This window comes from Poecilia reticulata, chromosome 4 (assembly GCF_904066995.2).
Source record: "Poecilia reticulata chromosome 4, P_reticulata-male-v2, whole genome shotgun sequence".
In the NCBI taxonomy this organism is placed as follows: Eukaryota; Metazoa; Chordata; class Actinopteri; order Cyprinodontiformes; family Poeciliidae; genus Poecilia; species Poecilia reticulata.
The window spans coordinates 26,184,626-26,209,200 of NC_088833.1; the positions used below are offsets into that span (position 1 = coordinate 26,184,626).

Below are 24,575 nucleotides of genomic sequence, written 5' to 3' on the forward strand. Positions count from 1 at the left end.
CGCACGTTTCCTCCTACGCACCTTGCCGCCACAGTCTCTGACTCTGTTTCCCCCTCCTCAGCTCAGTGGCAGCAGCCGAACCTCCCGAAGCCCAAGAAGGTCCGGCCCTCAGCCAGCCGCTACGCCGCGCTGACGGAGAGGGGGCTGGACGTGAAGGCGGCCTTCTTTCCCGACTCCAGCCCGCTGCCGCCCGGTGGCCTGGTGGAAAGCGACGACCTGTAAACGCGCACAGAGATTTTTGACTCCAACCCCCCCTCCATCCGTGAAGGCTGCCCTCGACCCCCCCTAAACACTCCTGAGACATAAACAGAGAGGCAGGGGGCAGACTGAACTCTAGTCCACCACTGAACTGCAGAGATGGGGCGGGTGCAGCTGCGGTTTCCTTCTTATAAACCCTTTATAGTAAAGAAATTAAGGCGACTTGGAAGGTGATTGAAGTGCTAATGATGAGAGAAGAGAGTTAAAGTGCCTCTTAAAGTGCAACACAGATTCACTACGCATGCACACGTCTGATACCTGCAGTAATGGATCCGAGTGGCCAGAATGTAAAGGGACAGGAAGAGGTGAGCTCTTCCATGCCGAATGTTGAAGGTGTGGAATGATGAAGGTTTGAGGTTAAGGTGAGCAGGATGCACGTGGAAGAGCAGGTGTACAGTGGGATGAGAGCAAAACGCTTTAAAGATGGTTCATTTAGTCGATTTTCCTCCACTTTGGAGGTTCATCTTTCCTAGCCGTGTGCAATGTAATGTTCTGACTCATGAAAGGTTTCAGTGTAGCTCTCCTGCGCAGCACAGGTCACATTATTTTATTCTACTTACCTTCCCAACCAGCCTATCTTAAATTATACCTTCAAAAAAAAAAAAATGAAGTTTTATAAACGTACTGCCTTAAATCACTTCGATTAAACACCTTTTCTTTGCATGTTCTTTTCAGACACCTGTATAGTGCCAAACAGCTTTTACATGGATGTATAAAACACAACTTCTTGCAGTATTCAGGGGTAGTAAACACTCAAAATAATGATAAAAAAGGAAATTAAAATATATTTATATCTATCATTTTGTCTCTGTTTAGACGTCTCTCTTGTATCAGCTGACATTAAAGTGCTGGCACCTTTCTATGCCAATCAGTGCCTGTATACAGACTGTTCTCCTGATCTCATTTTAGCTCATGAACTGTAATAAAATTCCAGATCTGAAGAAAGTGAAATGTTTTTATAAACCGGCGGTCCTCATTATAGAAATATTTTTAGAAGGATCCATTTCGTAGGCTGTGTAAAAAGCTAAAATTAGTTAAAATGATGTCAATATGTGGGCTATAACTAGCAGGTTGGCTAAAACTACACTACTAAACGGATTGGGTCAACGATAGTCAACATGGTACATGTAGCCCAATTGCTACTGACAGCATTTGAGCTAATTCTGGTCATTTTCATGACACAAACAGAGACTATTTGCTGTTTTAAGCCGTTTAGGCTTCGACACAAACCTGGAACCTGCATAGCCGCTCGGCATCGCAACCCGATTTGGGTCCGACCGATATGCACACTTCAGCAGGTCCCTCCTAAATTTCTTCACTGATAGACATAAGCACATTGAAGACCAAGGGACAAAGCAAACAACTGATGTTGACAACTTGTTTCGAAAAGTATAAAATACAAAAGGGTTGTACATTTAGCATTGCACTGCAAACACTGAGAGCAGGAGGGCAAAAACAACTGAAGTTGATCATTCATTCAACTTTTTAAACGATTCTTTTTAATGGTAGAGATGAACCTGGTATCTTCTTACTACTGGACATGACATTCACCTCCGTCGTCCCTGCAGGTCCGAAGCTGTAACCAAACACAGAAAACATTCCCCAATCTAAAAATACCACCCCCACCTCTAATTTCCTCCAGCTGCAGCCCAAAGGGCCTCGATCCTGGACAGGCCCCCACCAGGGGTGGGATCAGGAGGGCGATGGTGTTGGGGGACACACAGGGGGTAACGTGCTGGGGGAATCTCCCGAGGGAGGTGGGGAAAAACAAAACATGAGCACTGGAATCAGCAGAGAGTGTTTGACAGTCATGGAAAATGAGCTGCAGCGTTAAATCTGGTGATTAAATTTAGGACCCCGGGGCACAGAGGTCTGGACAGGGCCAGACACTTTGGAGTCAGCAGCGTTAGTCATAACACACACACACACACACACCCACACACATACACACAATGCGGCCCAGTGATTCAGCAGGACAGCTCTCTGAAGGCAGATGAGGGATTTCATCTTCTAACTCGGCCTCATCTCCGTCCATAGTAGCATAAAGCCATCGCTCATTATTAGCATCCTCGCTTAAACAAGACATCCAGAACTGAAAGGCTTTCCTTCCTTCTGCACCAGTGATGCCACTCCCTACATGGCCAGCTGCAGTCCCCCGTCCACCACCAGCACCTGTCCTGTAACGTACGAAGAGTCCAACAGGAAGAGGACGGCCGTGGCTGCCTCCTCTGGCGTGCCAAACCTCCCCAGAGGGATGGCTCGAGCTCTGGCCTCCTCCTGGAGCCCTGCGGTCATGTCAGTGTGGATGAAACCTGAAAGGAGAGAGGAAAAGAGTTGACTGAAAAGAGAAGAAGAAAGGTGGCGACGTATGAAGAGCGCGTTCCCACGCCGTACCTGGAGCTAACAGGTTAACCCGGATGTTGCGTGAAGCCACTTCTTTGGCTAGCGAGCGAGTGAATCCTTCTAAACCGGCTTTACTGGCGCCGTACGCGGACTGGCCGGAGTTTCCCTTCAGGCCCACCACAGAGCCTGAAAACACGGCTCCGTTAAGGCAACCAGGTATGATGGGAACGTGTGCAAAACACAGCTGTTTGTTCCACAAACGATTCAAATCAAATTACCTCAGTGATCTCTTAACAAGCGTTCCTTTAAAAGAAAAATGTAATAAAGGGAATTTTAGAGGTTAAATCTTGAGGTTTTCTTGGGAATTACCCCGTCTGAACTCAGTAAACTCGTAAAATAATTTACGATATAATGTAAAAAAAATTTTTTTAAATCCAATTTAGTGCTATTCTATGAATTCCATCTATGTGAGGTAAACAATGCGACTCTGCTGCCTCCTGGTGTCTAAACTGCTAACCTACAGCTAATGTTCTGAAGCAGACCTATGTTAACGATGGCCGCTCCCGGGGTCCGCAGCATGCTGCGCAGTGCGGCCCTGCAGGTCAGCATGGGGCCCAGCAGGTTGGTGTGGAGCACCGCCACCATGTCTTCAGGCTTCGTCCTCAGTAGCAGAGCATCCCTGATGACAGGATCATAAATATTCATACAGTGCCCCACACAGTCACTACCGTCCTGAAGCTTAAAAATCTTTTACATAAATTAATCTTCTTGGGTGTGCCTTAATCCAATGCTGAATAAAATACATATTTTGGTACTCTGTATAACCACCATTTTCTAACAGGACAGTAAGTTTTCCAGTAACATTTAGTAAAAACAGAGACAGAGATTTTTATCCTTTCTAAATTATTTTCTCAGAAGCGCTCCACTCTTTAACCCAACTCACAGATTTTCTAAAAGATTCAAATCTGGGTGCCAATATTTTAATAATAATAATGGTAACTTTATTTATAAATTGATTCCAAACAAAGTGCTTAACATTTACAAGGAGTAAAAAAAAAAATCCCTACAATAAAACAAAACAGTTTAAAAACATAAAACACCACAATAGATATAAAACATCTCGTTTCTGGTGAAGCACTTCTGTGTTCATTTGGACTTTTTAAAAATTATTAACATGTTGATAGTTAATGGAAACCAGGCCCACAGCACCACTGTTCCTCCACCGTGCTCATCAGGGGCGTCAGCGGCTTTTTCACTGCCCCTCCTGCTTTTCACACTAAACACACTTTGTTTGCAGTATTTGCAGCCAGAAAGTTCAAACATTAGCTAAGCCTGGCTAAATCTAAAATAACTTCAGCATAAATTAATAAATACTTAAGTTATATTTATTTTACTGGAATTTTTGTTCCCCAAAATGTACTGACATTAAAAGTTGGATTATTTAGAGAGAAAAAAACCGTGTGAATATGCTACAATAAAAATACATTTCTCTTAAGGCTTCCAGCGCATCAGTTATCAAGTTGGGTCTACAGGCCGGAATATATTAATACTTCTAGAAATGCAGCTGAGATTTCTACTCTGCTGCCCACCTGTTGATCCCAGCGGCGTTCACAAGGTAAGCCATGTCTCCACAGGCCTTCTGGATGGTTTCAAAGGTTTCCTGCACCTGTTGCTCCTTAGAGACGTCACAGCTGAAGGCCCAGTGGTCAGCTGAGGAGGACACACACACACACACACACACACACACACACACACACACACACACACACACGCACACACACACACACACACACACACACACACACACACACACACACACACACACACATTTGTGAGTGAGCAAGCCGATGCATTGTTACAATCTATTCTTAACCAAATGAACAAACTGCAACTTTTCCGTTTAAACTCTTTAGACCAGTAAGTATGAAGGGAAACTGTACAGCGAACGGCAGCACAAAGAATCAACTCGAAATCTGTCCCGTTTCTGTCCATTCACTTCAGGTATAATTCAGATAAACACAAAGGTGTCTATCCATCTTTAAGTGCCAGAGAAGTAGACATGGGAGGACTTGTAATGGTGGGGGGGCGGGGGGAGAATCGCCCAGGTCTCTTTTCATGCAGAAACCGCCAATGCGCCTTTGCCCCCTTCGCAAATGAAAGCAAAGTTCTTCATCCCGATAACATGTTCATGAATTACAGCACCTCCGTGTAGGGCAGCCACAGCAGCCTCGGCTGCCTCCTGGTTCCTGGACACCACTGCTACCCGGCAGCCCCTCTCTGCCAGCAGGCGGGCCACAGCCTCCCCAATCCCCCTGGAGCCTCCGCAGACCACCGCCAGCCTGGACATGACCCTGGTGGGGAGGACGCAGTCCCACCCGAACAGTTGGAGGGAAAACTAAAAACAGCAAAGTAGCCTAGGATTATAAATGTTTCCGGCCCAATGCAACAACTGTCATTTATAATTTACACACTTCATCTCTGTGAGATGAAGTACACGTTACACAAACAGCTGGTTCTTACCTTATTTCGTTCTGTTAAACCTCAGTTGCCTTGACTGGCTTAGTAAAGCGAGACTAGCAGGATTCTGAATACACAGACGCCGCCATGTTTCCGAGCCTATATATGCGTTGCTAAGCACCAGCCAACAGAGGGCGCTGTGGATCCACTGAAAACAGACACCGGCTGAAAGTTTCGCTTTCCTCCACAAGATTGTTTCAAGTAATATTTTCGGGGGGGCACCAGCAGGTCAACAACTTCAAACTCACATCGACAGCTGCAATGGAATGATCAAGACAAAAGTAAACATTTGTGCTAAAGTGGCCTAGTCCAAGTCCAGAACAAAATACTATTGAGAATCTGTTGCAAGACTTAAGTCAATGTGAACAGACTCTCTGCACTTAAGATATTTAGTGCAAAGAAACATTTCAGTCTTTAAAAGTGCAATGCCATAAAAAATGCTCATCATAGGAGGAGAAAAAAAAAACATAAGACCACAACCTGCAATGCAGAAAAATGAGTAATGGCAGGAATGGGTGGCCTTGTCCCACACCTGAGCATCACACTGCCTCTCTGCAAGATTTATCTGCTGAAGTTAAACAACATTCACATGTAGCACACCTCTGGCCCCCCGGGGTCCTGTGAATCATATCCTCTCTGCAGCAGAAATCGGCGTGTGCTTTAAACGTCCCAGCTCCTTAACACGGTGTTCCTGACTGTAGTCTAGCTGCAGAGCCAGATCGGATTTGTATTCAGATCACCTCCCGAACACATTACTCCTCTCTGTCACACCTTGGTGATCCAGTGATCCTTGCCAGCAGAGCTGTGTACTTTTCTAACGCACAAACACTTCTAGGAAAAAAACAAAAAAAGTTTTCATTGATTTTCTGAAAGTGTTTTCCAGAAGAAGTTGCAGTCCTGAGAGAAAATGTACCGTCTGCTCGTCCGTCACAAACAAAATATGGACAGGAACAACCTGAAGCCGAGCTCCTGAACTACATTCAGTCCTCAAACGCTATTTTTGAACCACCTACTGTACCGTGACTTCTATTTTTAAACACATCCCAACCCTCCATGCACACACCAAATGGAACAGAAAATTATGCAAATGCATCCTGAAGTTAGAATCTATCTCGATTATATGCTCTTGTTCTTATTTCTGCTGCCAAGTGCACACAGTCTTGAGCTCGCATATCAGAATAACCTATTTCCATGGTAACCCGACCACTGCAGGGGACTGAGTGCAACACGATGACCTCTGTGGGTGCATGTCGGCTCCTGTCAGTGTTTCCCAGCCGAAGCTCACCTCTGTCTGAGAGGCTCTTTGTGGAAACAATGACCGCATGGACCCAAACTCACTCCAACTGTGTCCTCTGAGGAAAAACCAGAGCTGCTGCTGCTGCTGCGTGCATACAGAGCAGAACCTTAACATGGATGTAAAAAAAATACAGCTGCTTCCACTCATTGGCTCCACTGGTTTAGAAAGATTTTTTTTTTAAAGTGTAATTAGAGAAACGACCTCAAACTGAAATTTATAATTGGATTATAACTAGGACTGATTTGGAATGTAACCAAATTTTAACTTTGTACATATGATAGGATTGAGTTGCGTCTCTTTATATTTATAAAATGGATTATTTTGTCTTGTAATGTGCATTGAGTTGAAACTTGATGAGGATTGGACATATATATAAAATAAAATCAACAGAAACTTTGGACATATCTGCAAGAAAATTGGTTTTGAAATACTCTTTTAATACGACCTCAAGATGGAGCGTTTTGGCAACGAAGCCTCTCGGTGGATTTGGTCTAAAACAAGGGATGGATGAGTGGAAAAGCACTCCGTACTCACCGTTAAATACATCGGTGGATCTGTGATGCTGTGGGCCAGCAAAGACCCTGAGGATTAAATAATCTGGTGGCCTCCGTTAGAAACTGAAGAGGGGAATTCACTTTTAGCAGGATAAGGATTCAAAGACATAAATACACAAATAACCTTGAAATGGTTCACACAAAATCAACATTTATCCAGAGTCATCTCAATCCGACCAAATACCTAAAAAAAAAAAAAAAAAAAAAAGATCAAAGAAAAGGAATCTTTTTTTAAACCTTCTTCACAAGAGCCTCTGGTTATTGCAGGAGATGCTGCTCTGCTGTTTATCAACACTTCTGTACATCTGTACTCCTAATTTGACCAGCATGAAAAACAGAAAACCTCAACAAAATACGGAAACAGTTTGATTTTATTGTTATAGATTTTTTGTTTTTACAAAATATGTGATTCCCTCAAATGCTTCAGAATATTTTTTTCATTTTCACATAACAGACATGATGTGCCAAATAATTAGATTTCAGTTTTACTAGTTTTAGGCATAAAACAGACAAATTAAGACAAAAAAAAAAAAAATCAAGTAAGTCACCTTGGCATATAGACAACATGTTAGACTGGATGAGGCAAACATTGTTTGCTGATGCTCAGAAACGAATGAACAGACTTGAAAGTCACTTCAAGAAGCACTTCATGTTTGCAAACTGTGCAGCATATGCATGAGAACACAAACAGGTGTTGGTGAAATTAGCAATGCCGTGACAGTGTCAGTAGAGGTTTGTGCCTTTTTGGGTAAAGATGAAAGGCTAACTGGTGAAATGAGAGGAGAGGTTTGAGCAAATAGTCTGAGGTTGGTGTGATTGCCAAGACATCAGATTCATTCTACTTAAAAAGGACAAAAAAAAAAAAGACCTGGACAGTGACGTGTACCATCGTTCTCCACATATCAGACAAATTATAACATATTCCAGCAGTCAGTCACACAGTGGTCCCCCTTAAAGAACAATGAAAGGCAAAATAAGACAAAAGAAAACAAACATTGAAAACGTGTGCTTGAAATTCTGGGTCCCGATTCTAAAAGCCAGAGTTGGCACAAGTCAACGTTAAAATCTGAACTGGCTTCAGACGATGTGAACAGGTCAAATTGCACTAACTGTGTCGGTCGGTCTACGATAACGTGAAGGACTGCATGTACTTGATAATGATTTTAGAGAAATGTTTCCTCCTGCTGCAGCACAGTAGTCAGTCTAACCCAGCTAATTTCATTTTATGCTCAACGAGCCACAAATGTGACAAGCCCCTCAAATCACAACATATTAAAAGAAATTCAAGTCTGTATCACATTTAAAACGAAAAAAATAAAAATAAAAAATTAAATAAAGGGCTCAAAGTGATTGATTTCGATAAAAATCTGAGATTCCACAGAATCGCACAACACGCCTCTTCCTGTGGAGTGATACGTCGTGCTACTTTAGGCAAACAGTCTGCGCTTCGGTCAGCAGTGTGCTTTATTGCCACAAGTCACATTAGGAAAGAGTTATTAGTGTTTAAAAACAGAAATCCCAGTGAAGGGTTACTGTGTCGGGTCAGTTGTAAGCTCTACCAGCAGCAGGTGTCGGCCTCTGAAATGCCTCGCAGAGATAAATATACAAAAACAATCCGCTTTGTTTCTGAAATGTAATGTGGCTCTAGTGATGCAGAGCTCTGTCTGGGTCCGGCTACTGTCGGGGGGTCAGGAGAGCAGCTACTCTGGTCAGTGAATATATTAGCCAAAACGTACAAAAACTACTTTCGACTGCAAAAAAAGTTCATCTGGAGTGTCAATTTTTAAGACGTTTACATCCTCACCTTCCGTCCAGGCGGTGGCTTTACTAACGACATGCAAATATTTTGATCTTTGAAGGTAAAAGTCTCAAACAGCAACCTCCACCACACCTCAGGAAAGGACAAAAAATAGTCATAGAAATAAAAAAATGAAAATAAAAAGAATCTGCCCAATGGCACAGAAATATTTAGTCATGTGCAGCATTCACAAATTTGAGCTTTGAGGATTCACATGTGCAATACAGCAGATCTCACTACTACTCCTCTTGTTCAGGTAATGGGAGCAGGGGAGGACTCGGTTTTGTTGTTGTTTTTCTTGCGGTGCAGCGCCTCGTTTGTTCCGGTCAGCTCCGTCTCCCTGCTGATAGCTTGAAACAATGATAAAACCTTGACCAGCAGGCCAACAGAAGAAGCTCTATGAACAGGGCCGGCTATGACATGAGGTGTGTGCACTACTTAAAGGGATAGTTCAGGGGTTTTCCAGGTCTACTGAACAGAGTACCTGGTTTTTTTTGCATTTTTTTTCCGATTATTTTATTATTTTAATTTTGTTCTAAATGTATCCAGAACTGAAACATAACAGAAACCATTTTGAAATTTTAACATCTATAAGAAAACTATGATTAACAAGCTTTTTTGACAGATAACATCTTACAGGTGGAAGCTAACTCTGTTAGCATCTTCATTAAGTATAAATCCACAATAACTGATCCTGGAGGCTGAAGCCAACGGCTAGTCCAAGACCAAAACGGACTTCTTAGTGTTAAAATAACTCCAATTTAAACAGCACTGTAACATTTTAGTTTTTTCTGCAAACCGTCTTCCGTTGGTTAATTACACAGGAAACTGAGGCAGTGGGTCGGTCGCCACGTCAGAGTGACTACTTTATAGAAAAGTTCTGTAGCGTAAAAAAAAAAACACCCCAATAAAATAGTGTCCACTTGCAGCTGGACTATGTTTGCTTTTTACACTGCTTTACTTTTATATAAGAGCAGAAATACGTCACTAGTTACTTTCCTGTTTCACACAGGAACACTGTCACTGGCACAGCACCTTCTGCTTCCATTTCTTGAATAAATAGTCACTGGATTTAGTGGAAATAATCGGCTGATTTAAATGTGACAACAGCTTAAAAGTCCTTGCAAAAAAAATAAATTAGAGGAGTTCATAAAAGCTGCTTTTTTGTTTTGAGACCAGTCGTTTTAAATCTACTTTGGTTTTTGGCCCTGTTGGACTTCAGCTAATCTGGATTTATCCTGACTGAAGACACCTAAAGGAGTTAATCACTGCATGTACTGTAAGATGTTTACTGCTCGTAACTTTACAACTCCAGAACTATCCCTTCAATCTCTCGATGTGTAGCTTCATAAAACGTCAACATGAAATAAGTTAAAAAGTGAAACAATCGGATGAATATTTCATATGGGTCTTTTCAGAACCGGCTACGGTTGTGTCCTTATGTACGATAAAGTGAGGAACAGTACAAGGCACCTATTTTACAGCTGAGTTGTTACAAATATATAAATAACCAAGAAAAAAACAGAACAGGTTTATGAGTAGTGTGCTATTTTCTCCACCTAACTCCGTCCACTGTGCTTTTTTATGAAAACAAAATGTATTTCTCTCCCCCAGCTCCGAGTGATTTTAACTTCAAGTGTTGTTGGGGCGGTTCTCTCAGCAGCGTTCACGCCGAGCCAAAGCGTCTCTGGTTAGATGCTGTCCACAAAGCTGCCAGGGAACAGGCCGGTCCTGCCGTTCCTCTGCAGCGTGCCTTTGAACCAGCCGTCCTCCCTCTTCCTGTGAACAAACACAATGTCTCCCTCCTTCAGTTCCAGCTCGGCCTCGCTCTGCGGGGGATACGACACCACCACCCTGTACCTGGGGAGGACAGCCAGAGGCACAGTCAGACACTCCAATGCACAGCTTCAAAGACAGCCGAGCCGTCCTTGTGTAACGTTGCACCTTCTGAATCTGGGACAGACGGGACAATACGGCGAAACTTTCACATCAGTACCTCTCGCATATGATAGGACGTGCGTCATGTTGCTGTGACAGAAGAGAGGAGCAGGGCTGCCGAGGGGGCGGAGCGATGGGGGCGCATCCGTCGAGAGGGCCGGTCCTCCGATGGGACGACTCCGGCATGGAGGAGGACGAGGATGATGACAAAGCAACGGCAGCAGGTTCGGGCTCGAGGCAGCTGGCTGAGGTCGAGGGAGGGGAGGTGTCGGGACCCACCGCGCCGTGCAGCACCTCTCCAGCCGCAGCCTGTTCGGCTTCAAGGGTGGGAGAGGACGGGGGCGAAGGACGAGACTTCTTCTTGTTGGAGGACAACAGCTTCAGAAGACTCTTCTTTTCTCTCTGCAACAATTAGATGGTAGAAATTAACAGATCTTAAAATCATTCACATGCCTTTATATCCTTCAAGAGACTCGTTTTATTGACAAAAACGAGCACTGTTGAGAATGATTTTGTCATATCCTATTGCAGCAATAGCCATGATATCGCTGTTGCCTGGTAACCTACCAGCTGGTGTTTCTCTGGTCAGTTTGTACGAGTAACTCCAGGTCCAACTAATCAAACCATTTTGCCAAAAGTTGTTACAGATTGAAGAACGCTCAAAGTTAGTCTATCTAAAACAAATTCATTCAGGCTGCAGCTACAGACAGCTAGTCCTCCACAGCTGATGCAGAGTTTCACCAACTCAAATTTAAGACTTTTTAAGGCCACTGTGGATAAAATTTCAGACCTATATCACAACAGCATGCACAGGAAACAGAAGACTGCCAGTGGCGAAAACGTAGATGGTTCAGTCAGCTGGCAATAATTTACATTTACCCATGATGGCTGCAAAAAAGCTAGCTTCGCAAACAATTCCAGGCGCAGATGTATTAGGATTTATTAGCAGCTAGTTAGCGCTAGCCTCAACCAACTCAAGATACATAATGAAGATTTCTGCATCAGACTCAAAATTTTTCCAGACAGAAAAGTCTCACAAGAAAAATGAACTACAATTTAGACTTGTGACAAATGTATTCAAGGCTAAATGAAATATTTTATAATGTAATGGTCTCCTTCACCATATCGTACATTTGTCAATTCGGCCATTTCATAAAACGTTCAATTCAAATCAACACTGGGGGCATATCATCCAACTTCAGCAGAAAACAGGGAGGCAGTAAGACATACTGCGGGTCTTTTTCTCCTTTCAAGGCTTCAACCTTAGTCTGTCATGTAATATAATCTTAAGCACACAACTGCAGTTCCCTGGAGGAGAGGAACGACGTACACATGCTGTATGAGATGGGTATCCTGGCAGAACACACCTTTAATCACGGCTTTAGGCAAACAACACGGTTTGTCAGGCACTCTTCACTGAGCCCAAGTTCTCCATCCAGGTGATAAAACCTGACAAAAGCGTGGAGTGAAGATCAAGAAGCAGCAGAGCACAAGTCCATTTTGAATGATGTCAATGAGGCTGCTACACTCCAGCTAGAGCTAGTTCTCAGCCTGAGGCAGTGGGAGACTGATGCTCCTATAAGCAGGGGAGAAGGCCTCAACGATCCAATAAGACAGTATCTGTCTTGACAAGCTCTGCGCCTGGGGGTGTTGGCAAAGCTCACAAACAGCTGATCGGACAGCCACATCCTCTGTGAACGATCAACTTAGAAACACAGTGTGTGCACAAGACGCAGGAAACTCAACCTCCTCTGTTCCACAGAAAGAAAGGGGAAACAGTCCTACCTTCACATCCTTGTCCAGTCTGCAGGCAAGAGCTGAGTTAGACGAGGGACTGAGGGCAGAGTTACTCCCGACAGGAACGGGTCTCAAAGTGTCGCCGTCCAGAGACGCTGCGCTCACGTTGGGTGGGGTCAGAGAAGCAGCGGCGCAGCCCATCGCCACCCCCACCCGGCTACAGCCTTGAGCGGGATTGGTGGAGGACTGGGGGCAAATGGCTGCGTGTGGGAGGTAAGTCACAGACTGGATGGGCGTCACTGCAGCCGTGGGTCTGTCCTGACTGTGACATGCAGCTGCAAAGACCACAGAAACGGCATGAGATGGAGATTCTCATTCACAGCTTTAGGCAACGTCTGTGCGCTTTACCTGTTCTGACAGCGTTGCGAGCCTGATTCACAGTCATCTGCGAGTTGACGTGCAGGGGAACCTTTGGCTGCTGGCCTGTGGCCGTCTGGGCTGATGTTACAGCTGCAGGTGGGGAGCAGGCAGACGCAGCTGTGGAGCACGCAGGGAGGGGTTTGTTGAAATCAGGCCCAGGAACAATAGACCCGAGGGGAGCAGAGGAAGGACTGACGATGGTGACTCCTCTGCCAGCCTGAGTGCACAGACTCATGGGCACTTTGGGTTGGGTACTTCCAGACGCCGTCCTGATGGGGGAGAATGTAAAAGAAAATGGTGAAAACAGGGAGATAATTACAGGGTTTCTGCAGGTTTCACCAACTCAAATGTAAGACATTTTTAAGACCATTATGAATTAAATTTCTGACCTTTGTCATGACAGAAATGTACAAAAGAGAATTGCAAATTGTATGTAGTAGTAGAGACAAGCCAGCTGGCAATACGTTTCGCTCACCCATTATAGATGCAAAAAGCAAGCTGGCTATTAAGGGTTTATTAGCAGCTAGTTGGCGGTAGCCTCAAGTAGAAGAACGTAATGAGGATGTCTGTGTGCGACTCAAACCTTTGACTGACAGAGAAAACCCACAAGAAAAATAAACTACAAAGAATAAACAAGATTTAATAGTTCTGCCACAACAAAATTTAAGACTCGTGATTAACGTATTTAAAGCCAACTTGCATATTTTCTGACAGATTTAAAGGCTTTAATGTTAGATACATAAATGTAAGACTTTTTAAGGATGTGCAAACATCTTGTGTTAAATAAATGAATAAACTGGCTCTCATAAGAGTCTCTCTACTCTACTGCTCTAAAAAGATGAACTAATAGCAAACCGAGTTGGGTTTCTGCACAGATCACAGGTTTTACATTTTAAACTCAAGGAAATAAACTAGTTACACATTTCTAAAGAGGAATTCGCAAACCACTCAACTGTTCATTTTTATGGGAATTTTTTAAAACATGGGATGGGTCTGTGGTTCAGGAACTTACACGGCAAATGGATCAATATAGTACACAAAAGTATAAAAATAAATAACCTCTAAATAAAACAGGAGTTAATATTAAGGAATGACTATGCAGACATGCTGCTGTAAAACTAAGCGTGAGTGTGCAACATGCCGACACCGACCCAGCGACCAACCTGCTGACTGGGCTCATGTAGTTTCCAGGGAAGACTCCAATCTTTCCAGTGTGCATCGAGGTGCCCTTGAACCAGCCGTCCTGACAGCGTTCCAGCACTAAAAACATCTCTCCTTTCCTCAGCTCCAGTTCATCTTCCTTTCGGGGGGTGTATGGGAACATGGCCACATAGCTGGATCAAACAACAAACAGATAACGCAGCTTTCAAAACTGCGCTGGCAAAATCCCAACACCGCTCAGAAATAAAAGCAAGTTTGTGTGCGTTTGATTCCCTGACAGCCCAGCTGGACAGCTGTCTGCACCTCGGCCGAGCCCCTCCAGCACAGACTTCGCTCTCTGACCCAGAAGGAAGTCAACACGAAAAGGATAAACAAGCTGCAGGCCGTCCGCTTACAGGAGCACAAGAACGGGGCTGTAACAGCGGTCAGGGCAAAGTATGTGCAACATGAAATCATTTATTGCATTTTATTGGGTTTTTATATCAGGGTTTCTGCAGGTTTCACCAACTCAAACCTGCATTTCCACAAAACCTCGTCCTGCCAACTGGTGAGAAATGTGCACTTATCCATAATAAACGCAATAAAGCTAGCTAGCTAGTTAGCAAGCAAGGGTGCATTTAGTAGTGGCCATATTTTTATATACATGGATTTAAGACTTTTTAAGGATGCTCACTACATGATAGATCAACACAAACAGTGCATAAATGTGGAGGAAGTGACAGAAAATAAAAATCTATACTATGTAAAATTCTAACAAAATAAACTAAAATTTGTGGCTGTAGTGGGACAAAAATGTGAAAAAGCTAAAGGTATATAAATACATAAATGCCCATTGACCAACATGTATGCACTGGGAGATAAAGATGACCACAGGAGAAGCTGGGATGACAGGAGCAAACACTCATCAGGTGTGTGGGTTGACTCGGGAGAGTAATGAGGGTAAAGGTGAGCGGGTCAAAAGTCAAAGGTGAGAGAAAGGATCTCCCTAAGGGACCCTGGAAGCCTTCAGCGACAGGTTTTGACCTTTTCACCGGCACACAAGCGCCGTCTGCAGGCCCACACCGACAGCTGAGAGGAGGGAGGTCACACAAAGATTTCCCCTCCACCAATCAGGACGGTGTGTTCAGGCTGAACCACGGCAGCACAAACCGGCGTCGTCGATCCGCAGCATGTTTATGGAGACCTTAAAATCTGTGTTGGGAGTGTTTGTTTTCCCATTTTACTTACACTGTAGGTCTTTGTCGGCCACTTTGGTCACTTATGCTGGGGGAGGGTCTCTGTCCGGCAGCGAGGGAATACGCCGCTCCGCTGACCGGGGACTGAGGAGGAGGAGGAGGCGGTGGAGGAAGAGCATCCTGTGAGAGAGAATAGGAAAACCGTATTAGTGGTTAGACAGGATCAGTGTCCAATTACAATTTCACAACAATTCATTACTTATCTCCTCTCGTTATGACGCACAAACTCAAGAGCAAGAAGTAAGACCAACCTCAATAACAAAGTTATATAAGCGGGGAAACCAGTTTGTTTATTAGCAACAATGAGAGAAAGAGAATGAAAGACGATCGGTCACTTGGGTTATTCCCTTGGGTTTGCCCACACCAAGGGAGCCCGGTCTGGCAGACACGCACTCTTATTCCCGACTCTCTCTTGGAAAGGAGAATCTCCTGTTCTGCTTGTTTCCTTGCTGCTAGGAGACCACATGGCTAGATCTTAAACCCACTGCAGTGTTTTAATTGGGACCATATGAAATGAGAAACATGTCTGTGAGCACACTTTAGAGCAACCACCAGAACCAACCCGCGAGTGGACTCACGGTCTTCAGAAGATCTTCGACTGCGAACGTTTAAAACACTGCGAGGAAAACACGAAATTCCCGCAAATGGAATAAAAACAAATACTGAAACCCCCCGCCCACAAAAATAAGTGAGCTGAAATGATGCTCTTCTACTCAGAAGTTCCCTGAGTCGAACACTGGCAGCAGCGAGCAGCAGAGTAATAGCTTCCATGACAGGCTGGGGGAGGAGAGTGGCGCTCAGACAGCCCTGCGGTGTGTGCACGCGGGTCTACGTGTGCACGCCAGTGTCGATCTGCTCCACGGTTCGCTGCCGACGCTTGAGCTGAGGTAATTAGGTTGCCTGCAGGCTGGAGAAATCATGTGTACAAAAACATCATGTAGGTTTCCCAAGTGACGCGGAGAGCTCAACCTTTTGTGTACAACATTCCTGCTCATTCAATAACTGCATACCAGAGCGGACGCATGGAAAGACAGGAAGTGTGCGTGCTGTTTTCAGCAGCCTGCAGGACGTTTTAATGAAACTATTAAGGCTTTATGGACTATCAAAAAATCTCTAGGAAAGAGTTGTTGTTGTCTTTTTAAAACACATTTTTATGGTCATTTTTACACGGTTGACCATCTACAGTGCCTTGTAAAGTATTCACACCCATTAACCTTTGGCTTTTTGTTACATTCCAACCACAAAGTTTAATGTGCTTTATAGGGATTTTATGTGTCAGACCAACACAATGTAGAGCATAATTGTAAAGTGAGAAAAAAAGAACGTACATGGTTTTCAATATTTTTTTTTATGTTTTAGCAAAATGAAATGAAGTGTGGTGTGGGTTTATATTCACAATTAAACTCAATTAAACCTATAAGACTTTAGGGTTGTGTCTCTATCACCTTTTCAGACTGATATTTTTGCCTGTTCCTCTTTTTAAATTACATTAAGCTCCACAAGACCAGATATATTCCACGAGAGCATCAGGAAATGTAATTATGTTAAATGAAAAAAAAAAAGATTATTGTGTGCGGTTTGGTGATATAAGTTGCACTTTAAGTGAGTGGCATCCTGAAGAAGCCCATTTCTAATGGGAATGTTTTTCAAGAACAGGATTTGTGTTTTTGCCACTATGAATGCTGTGACATGCACTCACAGCAACAAAGAGATCTAAAAATGTAACAGTTTTTCACCGTAATTTTTATCTTTATCACAATAGCACCACAAAATATTGCAATAAAATTCTAAGTCCATGTCACCCATCAATCCAACCAAGTCTCCGTTCCTTTGCACTCGGGTATTCTTACAGGATTACCTCTGCATACAGCCCTAACATGAACTGGGCTTGCACAAAAAAAAAAAAAAAAAAAGCATTCCCACATCACCATGCTGCCACCACCAAGTTTCTTCCACAGGTTTGAAATTGGGGTTTTTACTGTTTTCTCATGCTACTCTTCCCCAAAGTGATCACGAGACTCTCGGCTGCTTCTCCAATGAATAATCTCCTCACCCTGTCTGTCATTTTGACCACCTTGTCTTGGTTGGTTGTGTCATGCTCTGAGACCTTTAAAGGGCAACTGCATTTAAAACTGGAACCAATTAGAAACAGTTAATCGCCATTTACAAATGAGATGAAAGAGAGGGCAATTGGTTGCATTGGATTTTATTTTAGGACATCAAATTGCACCTTAAACAGGGCTGGGTGATGTGGCTTAAATAAAATCTCTAATTCTTTCTTTAATGCCAAATTTAATTTCTGATTTTAAATAGATTTTTTCCCCCCCATTTAAAATAAAAATCTAAAGACAGAAAATATCTGGCTGTCTAATAGAAAATATCTATTTGTTGTGCAAGTTCACCTGAATTCAAAGTCAAAATAAACAGAAGCTGTAAAACACGCTTGTCAAACAAGATGTTAGCTGCTCACTCTGGAAACCCAGAAAGTGCATTGGTGAAAAGAAAAAAAAAATCTAGATTTTCCAAAAATGAAATCTACAAAAACAGAAAATTTGATCCATGGATAAAATTGATTTGTCGCCCAGCCTTAACCTTAGACTTTTATTTGTAAACCTGGAATCATGCACTACTTTCTCTGTTGATCTGTTAAATTAAATCCCAATAAAAAACTTCACCTCTCTGGTTGTAAAGTGACAAAATGTGAAAATGTCTACTAAGAGACATGGACAGATTTTTTTAATGACCCGTAAACGGTTATGAAACTTCCAAAGCGGGAATCTACTGAACTGGTAAAGCATCAACAGCTCGTCCATGTTCGACCTACCAAAGCGATGGAGGTGTAGCTCGTCTCTGAAGGAAACGTGAAGACCGTTGCTGTGGTAACCGGACTGCTAGGGGGTGGGGTCACTATTAGTCCCGTTGTGCAAATATGTACCTGTCAAAGCAAAGAGAAATGTTGACTATTTAACACACGCTCCTCTCATCCAATAAGAAACCGAACACCCTCCAGTGAACACATTATTATAACCAATTATCTGATTAATTAGACATACAATACAATTATACACTGACCATTAACGCAGTCTCATTACTTGGAGAGTTACACTGTATGCCAGGATTTCATTATAAGAAAAAAAAATCCCTCTCCTGTCACATTGTGTAAATGACCACTGAGCAACACAGAACACATGTGGCTTTGTATCCGAGCTTTGACCACGACGCTTGCCACGCGGTCCGACTGGTCGAAAGGAGTCAGGTGATCACACACAAGGGTATTTCATTGGGCATGTTATTAGCGGGCAGAGGAAGGGGGGGCTTTCCCGGTCGGTCATCCACCCGAGTCACTGTGGTGTCCTGGTAACAAGGCAACACTGTTGGGACACACAATATGCCCCTGTAGCTCGGTGACTCTCCATGGCTGGCTGATCCAGACACATCCGCCTCCTAAAGGTGAGCCTCTCTGGGAGCGGGACGCAACCGTGCGCTCGCAGGCGCCTCGGAGAAGCAGCTCGTTAAATGAAGGCTCCTAGAAAACTGAGATTTCTAGAATCTTCTGGGAATCTTGGGCTTATCTTTGTTATTTTATTTTATTTTTTGTTAGTTTTGTTTATTTTTTGGTGGAAAGACGACAAGCGCATGCATGTCTTTCCACCAAAGACATGCGCTTTGGTGCAAGAACTGGGCATGTAGAGGCAGAACAGTCTTTGTTTTGTGATCCCCCCCGGCCCCTAAAACAGTCATCTGCTTAAAAATCTGTTGTGTTGTCAGTGGAGAAGATCGCTTTACAGCCACACACAGGTTCTCTGGAAGCCTTTATGGCTGAAACTCTCATACATAGTAAATCAGAAATGCCCCAATCATGGTTCTCGAGGCCAATACGGATTTATGATTATCTTTGAAACTTGGCCTGCTGATTACCATTTTGACCAGCTCTGATTTGTTGTTTTAAGGAAATCAAATGCATTGCAGGTATAGATAGTGGCTTCAAATCAAAGCAAAAAAGAAGAAGTTACTAGATTAGATCAGATTTTGATTAGAGGAGCACGATAAATCGGCATGAACATCGTTATTGGTTGGTATTAGTCAATGGTTTGATGAATAAAACTGAGCTGATTTTAACAACCGATATTTTTTTTCCAGCTTGTTGGCATTTGTTTCTGGAGAGTTAGGGGAAGAGATTGGTCATGTGACATTTGTTTGGTCATTTGACAGTGAAAGTGTTGCAGCAAAGGATTGTGGGTAGTTTAACTGAAGCAGAGGTGAATCAGCAGTGGTAATTTTTTTCAAGGTGTCTTATCAGCCCAAATTTTCACATCGATGCATCACTAATTTTTATTGAACTCAAAATTGAGTGCATCAAATTTAATGGATACAACCATTCAGATTATAGTTTTTATGCACTAAATGACAGATGAAACGGATGTTTTTTTATTTATTTCTGTTTTATAATAGGCCCACTGATCACTAATCAGAGGCAAACAAGGGATAATTGGATGATTGATCGGTGCATCTCTACAGAAACAACAACATGCTCAGAAAAACATCCTCAGAAGAGGCTTTGCTGCAGAGGAGCACTGTGTTTGTCTCACAGAAAACTCAGGAACATTTAACGGTAGGAGGTTTTGCTGCAGAGATTTGCAGAAAGTCTAAACGCATCAAAGCAAATATGTTCCAGAGAAAAAAGTACACAAAAACACAGACAGTAATAAAAAAAAAACGAGTTGACTGAAAACTCAAAGTCGATGGAAGTAGGACATTCGTGCGGCAAGAGAGTCGTCGTCTGTGTTTCATATTATTCACAAACCAAACCCGTGTTATTTTTTTAATGCCAGTCATTGTTGAATATAAATAATGCTGTAAGAGAAGAGAAAATGCTCAAAGCGGCGACAACGCTAGTGAGATTCTGTCTGGAAAAACAAATGATAAATTCATGGCGCATGTTAAAGGAGGTCTATTCGCAAAAAGTTCCCGGGCGCTTTATGCTCAGCCACTTCAGCAGTTTAAAGCGACATCAAAGTAATTGTTTTGTTTATCTCGACACGTCTGTTTTTCTGGCCTTAAAGCACCGAATCGAGACTCAACTGCCAGCAAGTAGAAACCACAGAGCAGCTTTAAGCTGCTCTCACGTCAGGATTGGTGTGGAAACCTTGGGGGCTAAACTGGAGTCATTTCTGTGGATGAGTCGAGCCGCATATGGATGACTTTAAGTTCCTAAAATCAATAATAGTTTGCTTGGTACAAAGAGAGAGAAAGTGACGTTTGTCTTCAAAGCAGAAAAGTGGAGCTTTGAGGGGAAAAAAAAGGTTGGGAAAATAAGAGAAGCTAAATTGAGAGTCTTGCATAAATGCTTGAATGTTGGATCCTATATAACGGCCATATTGTTGGAGTTTACAGAACTGGTTCAGATCATCAGTTTTAACCAGATTAAAATAGTTAAGAAAATAAACCACTGTTAATGTCAGAGTTTTGTATTCTGTGAGAAATCCCAAAGGTTAAATCCAAGGTGAACCCCAAAATGTTACGTTGTCTAGGATGGAGAGAATACACCAAATAATACAATTAGTTTAACTATCACATTTAGAAAAAAAAGAAAAATGCAAAGCAGCAATTTTTTTGTTCCCTCAAAAAATAAAGTTCAACAAAAAAATCTCAAAGCTATAAGCCAAAGCACCTACCAAAAACTCCAAATTAAAAATAGTTTATAAACTGATTATTTGATTAGAGCAAATTATTTTCCTCCAATAATCAAAACTTTTAATTTTTTATCTGATAAATATCATTAACTACACTCCATTCAAATGTTAGATACATTAAAGTCCCAACTATATGCATCACTGGCCAATTAAAGAATGATAAAAACACCTAAATAAGACAAACAAAACTTATGATCTGAATTCATGTCTCTCCTATCAGCTCACCAGTAGACAGTACATGCTGAACCAAAACAAAAGTGCTCATTTATCATCTCCTACATTAAATTACTCCCATATTTTTTGAGGAGAAAAACTGAAGAAACAGATTAAACAAGTTAATTCCTGTAGTACTTTGCAGTAGTTGCACTTTTTTCTAACTTATATTTTGCATGGAAACAGAAATAGATTGCTGTGCCAGCCGTATGATAAATGCTCCCACAGGTGACTTAACAAGTAATTGACTGGTCTTGGCTTTCGGCTCGTCATTAAAGGCTGATGGTGGATCTCAAACGCTGACTAGTTAGGAACTGGCTTAGACGGAGCTGATTAGTGGCTGGCGCCAAAACAGACTGACACACACACACACACACACCACACCCACAGGATGCCAACAGACTGATGCCAGGCGCTACTTTATTTTGTCTAATCACTCCAATAGTAACAATAAAAAAGTAACAAAATTAAAGAGGCTGTATTATGTATTTTCCAGGCATTTTATGGCCCAATCCAGGAACTATGTTAACTTTAATTGTTCTAAAAATATGACATGCAGGAAATTCGGCTTTGTAGGTTAATGTCTTGAAATTGGGCCTCCGTCACTTTAAGAAACTCCTGCTCTTTCTAAAACTCCACTCCCAGGAAGTCATCACAACATGGCTCCTCTATTAACCCTTTAACAATGATTTAACCAGGGTTGCACTGAGAAGTACTTCCTATAATGAGCTCAGCAGATGCTCAGTTCCACCAGGTGTTTGCTAATTGCTGCTGGCTAGTCTGAAGGAGCTGAGTGGGGAAATTATGGAGAGACGGCTGCTCTGTGAGCTAGCTCTCAGTTCGCCCATCCGTTTTTCACAGCTGAATGGTTGCCACGGGAGATTAAATGATTTCTCAAACATGCATGAAAGAAGCAAGGCAACACTCCAGGTGTGTTTTTGATGAGGCAATAATACTGTAACATGATGTAAAGTCGTTTTTACATTTTTACACAATACTGCCCCTTTAATAGAATTATGAAGACGAGAACTCACTGCCCAAACTAACAAGTCAGAAACAAACTAAATCCAGGAAAACCCCTCCTCCATGCATCTCTTGCTGACCATCCTACCTGTGAAGGTGCGCTGCAGGAAAGCCCCCCACTGATCTCTCCGATCCGGGCGGCTGCGGTGGGGTTGCTGGAGCTGATGAGGACCGGGCCGCTAATCTCCATGGAGTGGCGCTGTGGCGGAGGAGCGAGCATGGGTTTGTGGGACATGGTAAGAGAAGTGAAGGAATGTCGTTTCTTGGTGTTCTTCTTCTCCCCTGGCCGCTGGGCGCCGTTGCTCTGGGGTCCCAGGGAGGCCCCTTCAATGGACTCTCCACTGGAGTCGGATGGCTTGTCCAACTCTATGAGCTGGCGGGCTGCAGAGTTGAACTATGGGAGAATATGAGAAGCAGGGGGGCAACAAAGAGAAAATCACTAACAGAGAAAAATTGTTTTGAAATCTGACCCTACCCTGCAGCTGACTGGCCTATATTTTCTTACATTTTAGCTCTTAAAGTAACGCCATAGTTGGCAGGTCAAAGATTTACCAAAACTGTGAATGTGCAGAAAAAGTTGGATCTCTGATGAAGCATTAATGACCTTCATCTTAACGGTGTCTGAATTTCTACTTTATCAACATATTATCAGAAATACTGCTGCTTCTACAAGCAGGACCAACTTTATTTTAAGGAAGCTTATTGGTCTCAGCCAGCTGCTAAACTGCAGGTTTCAAGACTCTTTAGGCAACGTAACGTGCAAGTGAAAGACGAAGGTAAAAATCAAAGCAGCAGTTTTGGTTAATCACAGGGTGCTTGAACTACTTGCCATCATCTCTTGCCCCAAGCAGCTCTTTTTACTTAAAAGACTGAAACCCTAAAATGTTTCAGAGCAATCGAGTGGGGAGTCTGTCTGGGTTAATAACTGAAATGTCAAGACATTAAAAGGCAGACAAGTACCAAATCATACAATAAATCAACTTCAGACGAAAACAAATGGCCCAGAGGAAAGGAAAAATGCAATGACCTAAATATTCCTTCTTCACGCTGAAGTTTTATTGTTTAAAAATATACAAAATGAGCCATTTCTCAATTCTGTCCCTCACAATATTAACAATGAATACAATGACAGTGAAACCAGAGGAGGAGGTGATTTATACTGTAAAATACTCCCAGGCTAAAATAACTTTAAACATATTTTGCTTGTATTTATTTTTCCTGAGTATATAGACAAGATTGCTTCTGACCAGTAAACCAAAGCACCAGCGTTTCCTGCCTCTGTAGTTTTGGTCATTTCATACTAAAACATAAACAAATAAAGCTGCGTTCCATGTTTAGTCCCAATCATGAGGAGGAATCTGACTAACAAATGACGGAAACAGGGAGAAACACAACATTACGGGAGATTAACATAAAGACGCATGATATTATCGGCATCAACATCAGTATCAGCCGATATTAGTCATTTTTTAAAATATCAGTATTGGTCCGATAAATAAAACTAGACCTATATTAACAGCTGATATTTGTTTCCATCTTGTTGAAGTTTATTTCTGGAGGGTTGCTTTATGTGGTCTTTGTTTAGTCATGTGACAGTGAGTGAAGTAGCAAAGGATTATGGGGAGTTTAATGCAGAGAATGAGTGGTGAAGTCAGAAGTGTGGTTGTTGTCGAAAAGGTAGTGAAATATATATCGTCACCTTCCTAAAATAATGACCCAAGTCATTTTTTTGTCAAAAGATGAATTGGGCACAAGAAAAACCTTTTGGTAAAAAAATGACTTGGACCATTATTTTAGTAAAGTGATGATATACGATACATAAAAAGCCGGTAAATATCACCAACTGGCCATAACAGCAATAGTACATTTTCATATTGATGCATCCATTGGTCAAATCCATTTAAATTGATTCATACATGAGATTTGAACTTTTCTTTTACTAGTTACCACCATAATTAAAAAATACAAAGGAAAAAAAATCATACACAGTAGTTAAGTACAAAGGAACAAAATGCCGTAGAGGTTAAAAGAAATGACCCCAACAAGGTGAGACACTGACCGTTTCTTAGAGAAAAAGATCCTTACAAAGAAAACACTTGTGTTTTAATAAACTTAAGTAGATTTAAATGAATAACTAAAAAAGAATAAAATTAGACCATGATCAAAATCCCAGACATCTGGCTGTAGGTTTCATCACAAGAATGAAGTTACACCCTTACCTCCACGTATGAGATGGGGAAAATTCCAATTTTATCTCCCAGCATTCCCTCGGCCCAGTTTTCATCAACTCTGCGGATCACGGTCAGGATATCATCCTAGAATAACACAACAGAGAGGGAAAAAATGTAAATAAGGGTTGGTATCTAGCGCAGAGCGTTGCTCAACCTT

The 24,575-nt window shown here is 42.4% G+C and overlaps 3 protein-coding genes across 9 annotated transcripts in view; 1 reads left to right on the forward strand and 2 right to left on the reverse strand.

Moving 5' to 3' along the window:
* palld (palladin, cytoskeletal associated protein) overlaps positions 1-1,138 on the forward strand; it is a 67,821-nt gene extending 66,683 nt beyond the window's left edge. For all 7 annotated transcript variants that reach the window (XM_008407508.3, XM_008407512.3, XM_008407511.3 and 4 more), the window contains one exon: positions 62-1,138. In XM_008407508.3, the coding sequence (XP_008405730.2) occupies positions 62-222 (161 nt within the window). In that variant the 3' untranslated portion in view covers positions 223-1,138. The remainder of the gene's footprint in view (positions 1-61) is intronic.
* A 484-nt stretch (positions 1,139-1,622) lies between these two features.
* Positions 1,623-5,537, reverse strand: cbr4 (carbonyl reductase 4). The gene is made up of 6 exons (XM_008407513.3): positions 5,122-5,537; positions 4,804-4,996; positions 4,191-4,311; positions 3,144-3,280; positions 2,653-2,787; positions 1,623-2,570 (listed from the first exon to the last, which is right to left on the reverse strand). Exons 2-6 carry the CDS (start codon positions 4,946-4,948, stop codon positions 2,392-2,394), a joined length of 717 nt encoding a protein of 238 aa, XP_008405735.2. The 5' UTR covers positions 4,949-4,996; positions 5,122-5,537; the 3' UTR covers positions 1,623-2,391.
* Positions 5,538-7,322: 1,785 nt separating this feature from the next.
* The window catches only part of sh3rf1 (SH3 domain containing ring finger 1), a 43,680-nt gene continuing 26,427 nt past the window's right edge, over positions 7,323-24,575 (reverse strand). The window contains exons 4-12 of the mRNA XM_008407514.3: positions 24,407-24,502; positions 22,276-22,581; positions 18,083-18,193; positions 15,251-15,378; positions 14,026-14,196; positions 12,851-13,131; positions 12,491-12,777; positions 10,764-11,107; positions 7,323-10,627 (exon numbers count right to left, since the gene is read on the reverse strand). Of these exons, the coding sequence (XP_008405736.1) occupies positions 10,459-10,627; positions 10,764-11,107; positions 12,491-12,777; positions 12,851-13,131; positions 14,026-14,196; positions 15,251-15,378; positions 18,083-18,193; positions 22,276-22,581; positions 24,407-24,502 (1,893 nt within the window). The 3' untranslated portion in view covers positions 7,323-10,458. The remainder of the gene's footprint in view (positions 10,628-10,763; positions 11,108-12,490; positions 12,778-12,850; positions 13,132-14,025; positions 14,197-15,250; positions 15,379-18,082; positions 18,194-22,275; positions 22,582-24,406; positions 24,503-24,575) is intronic.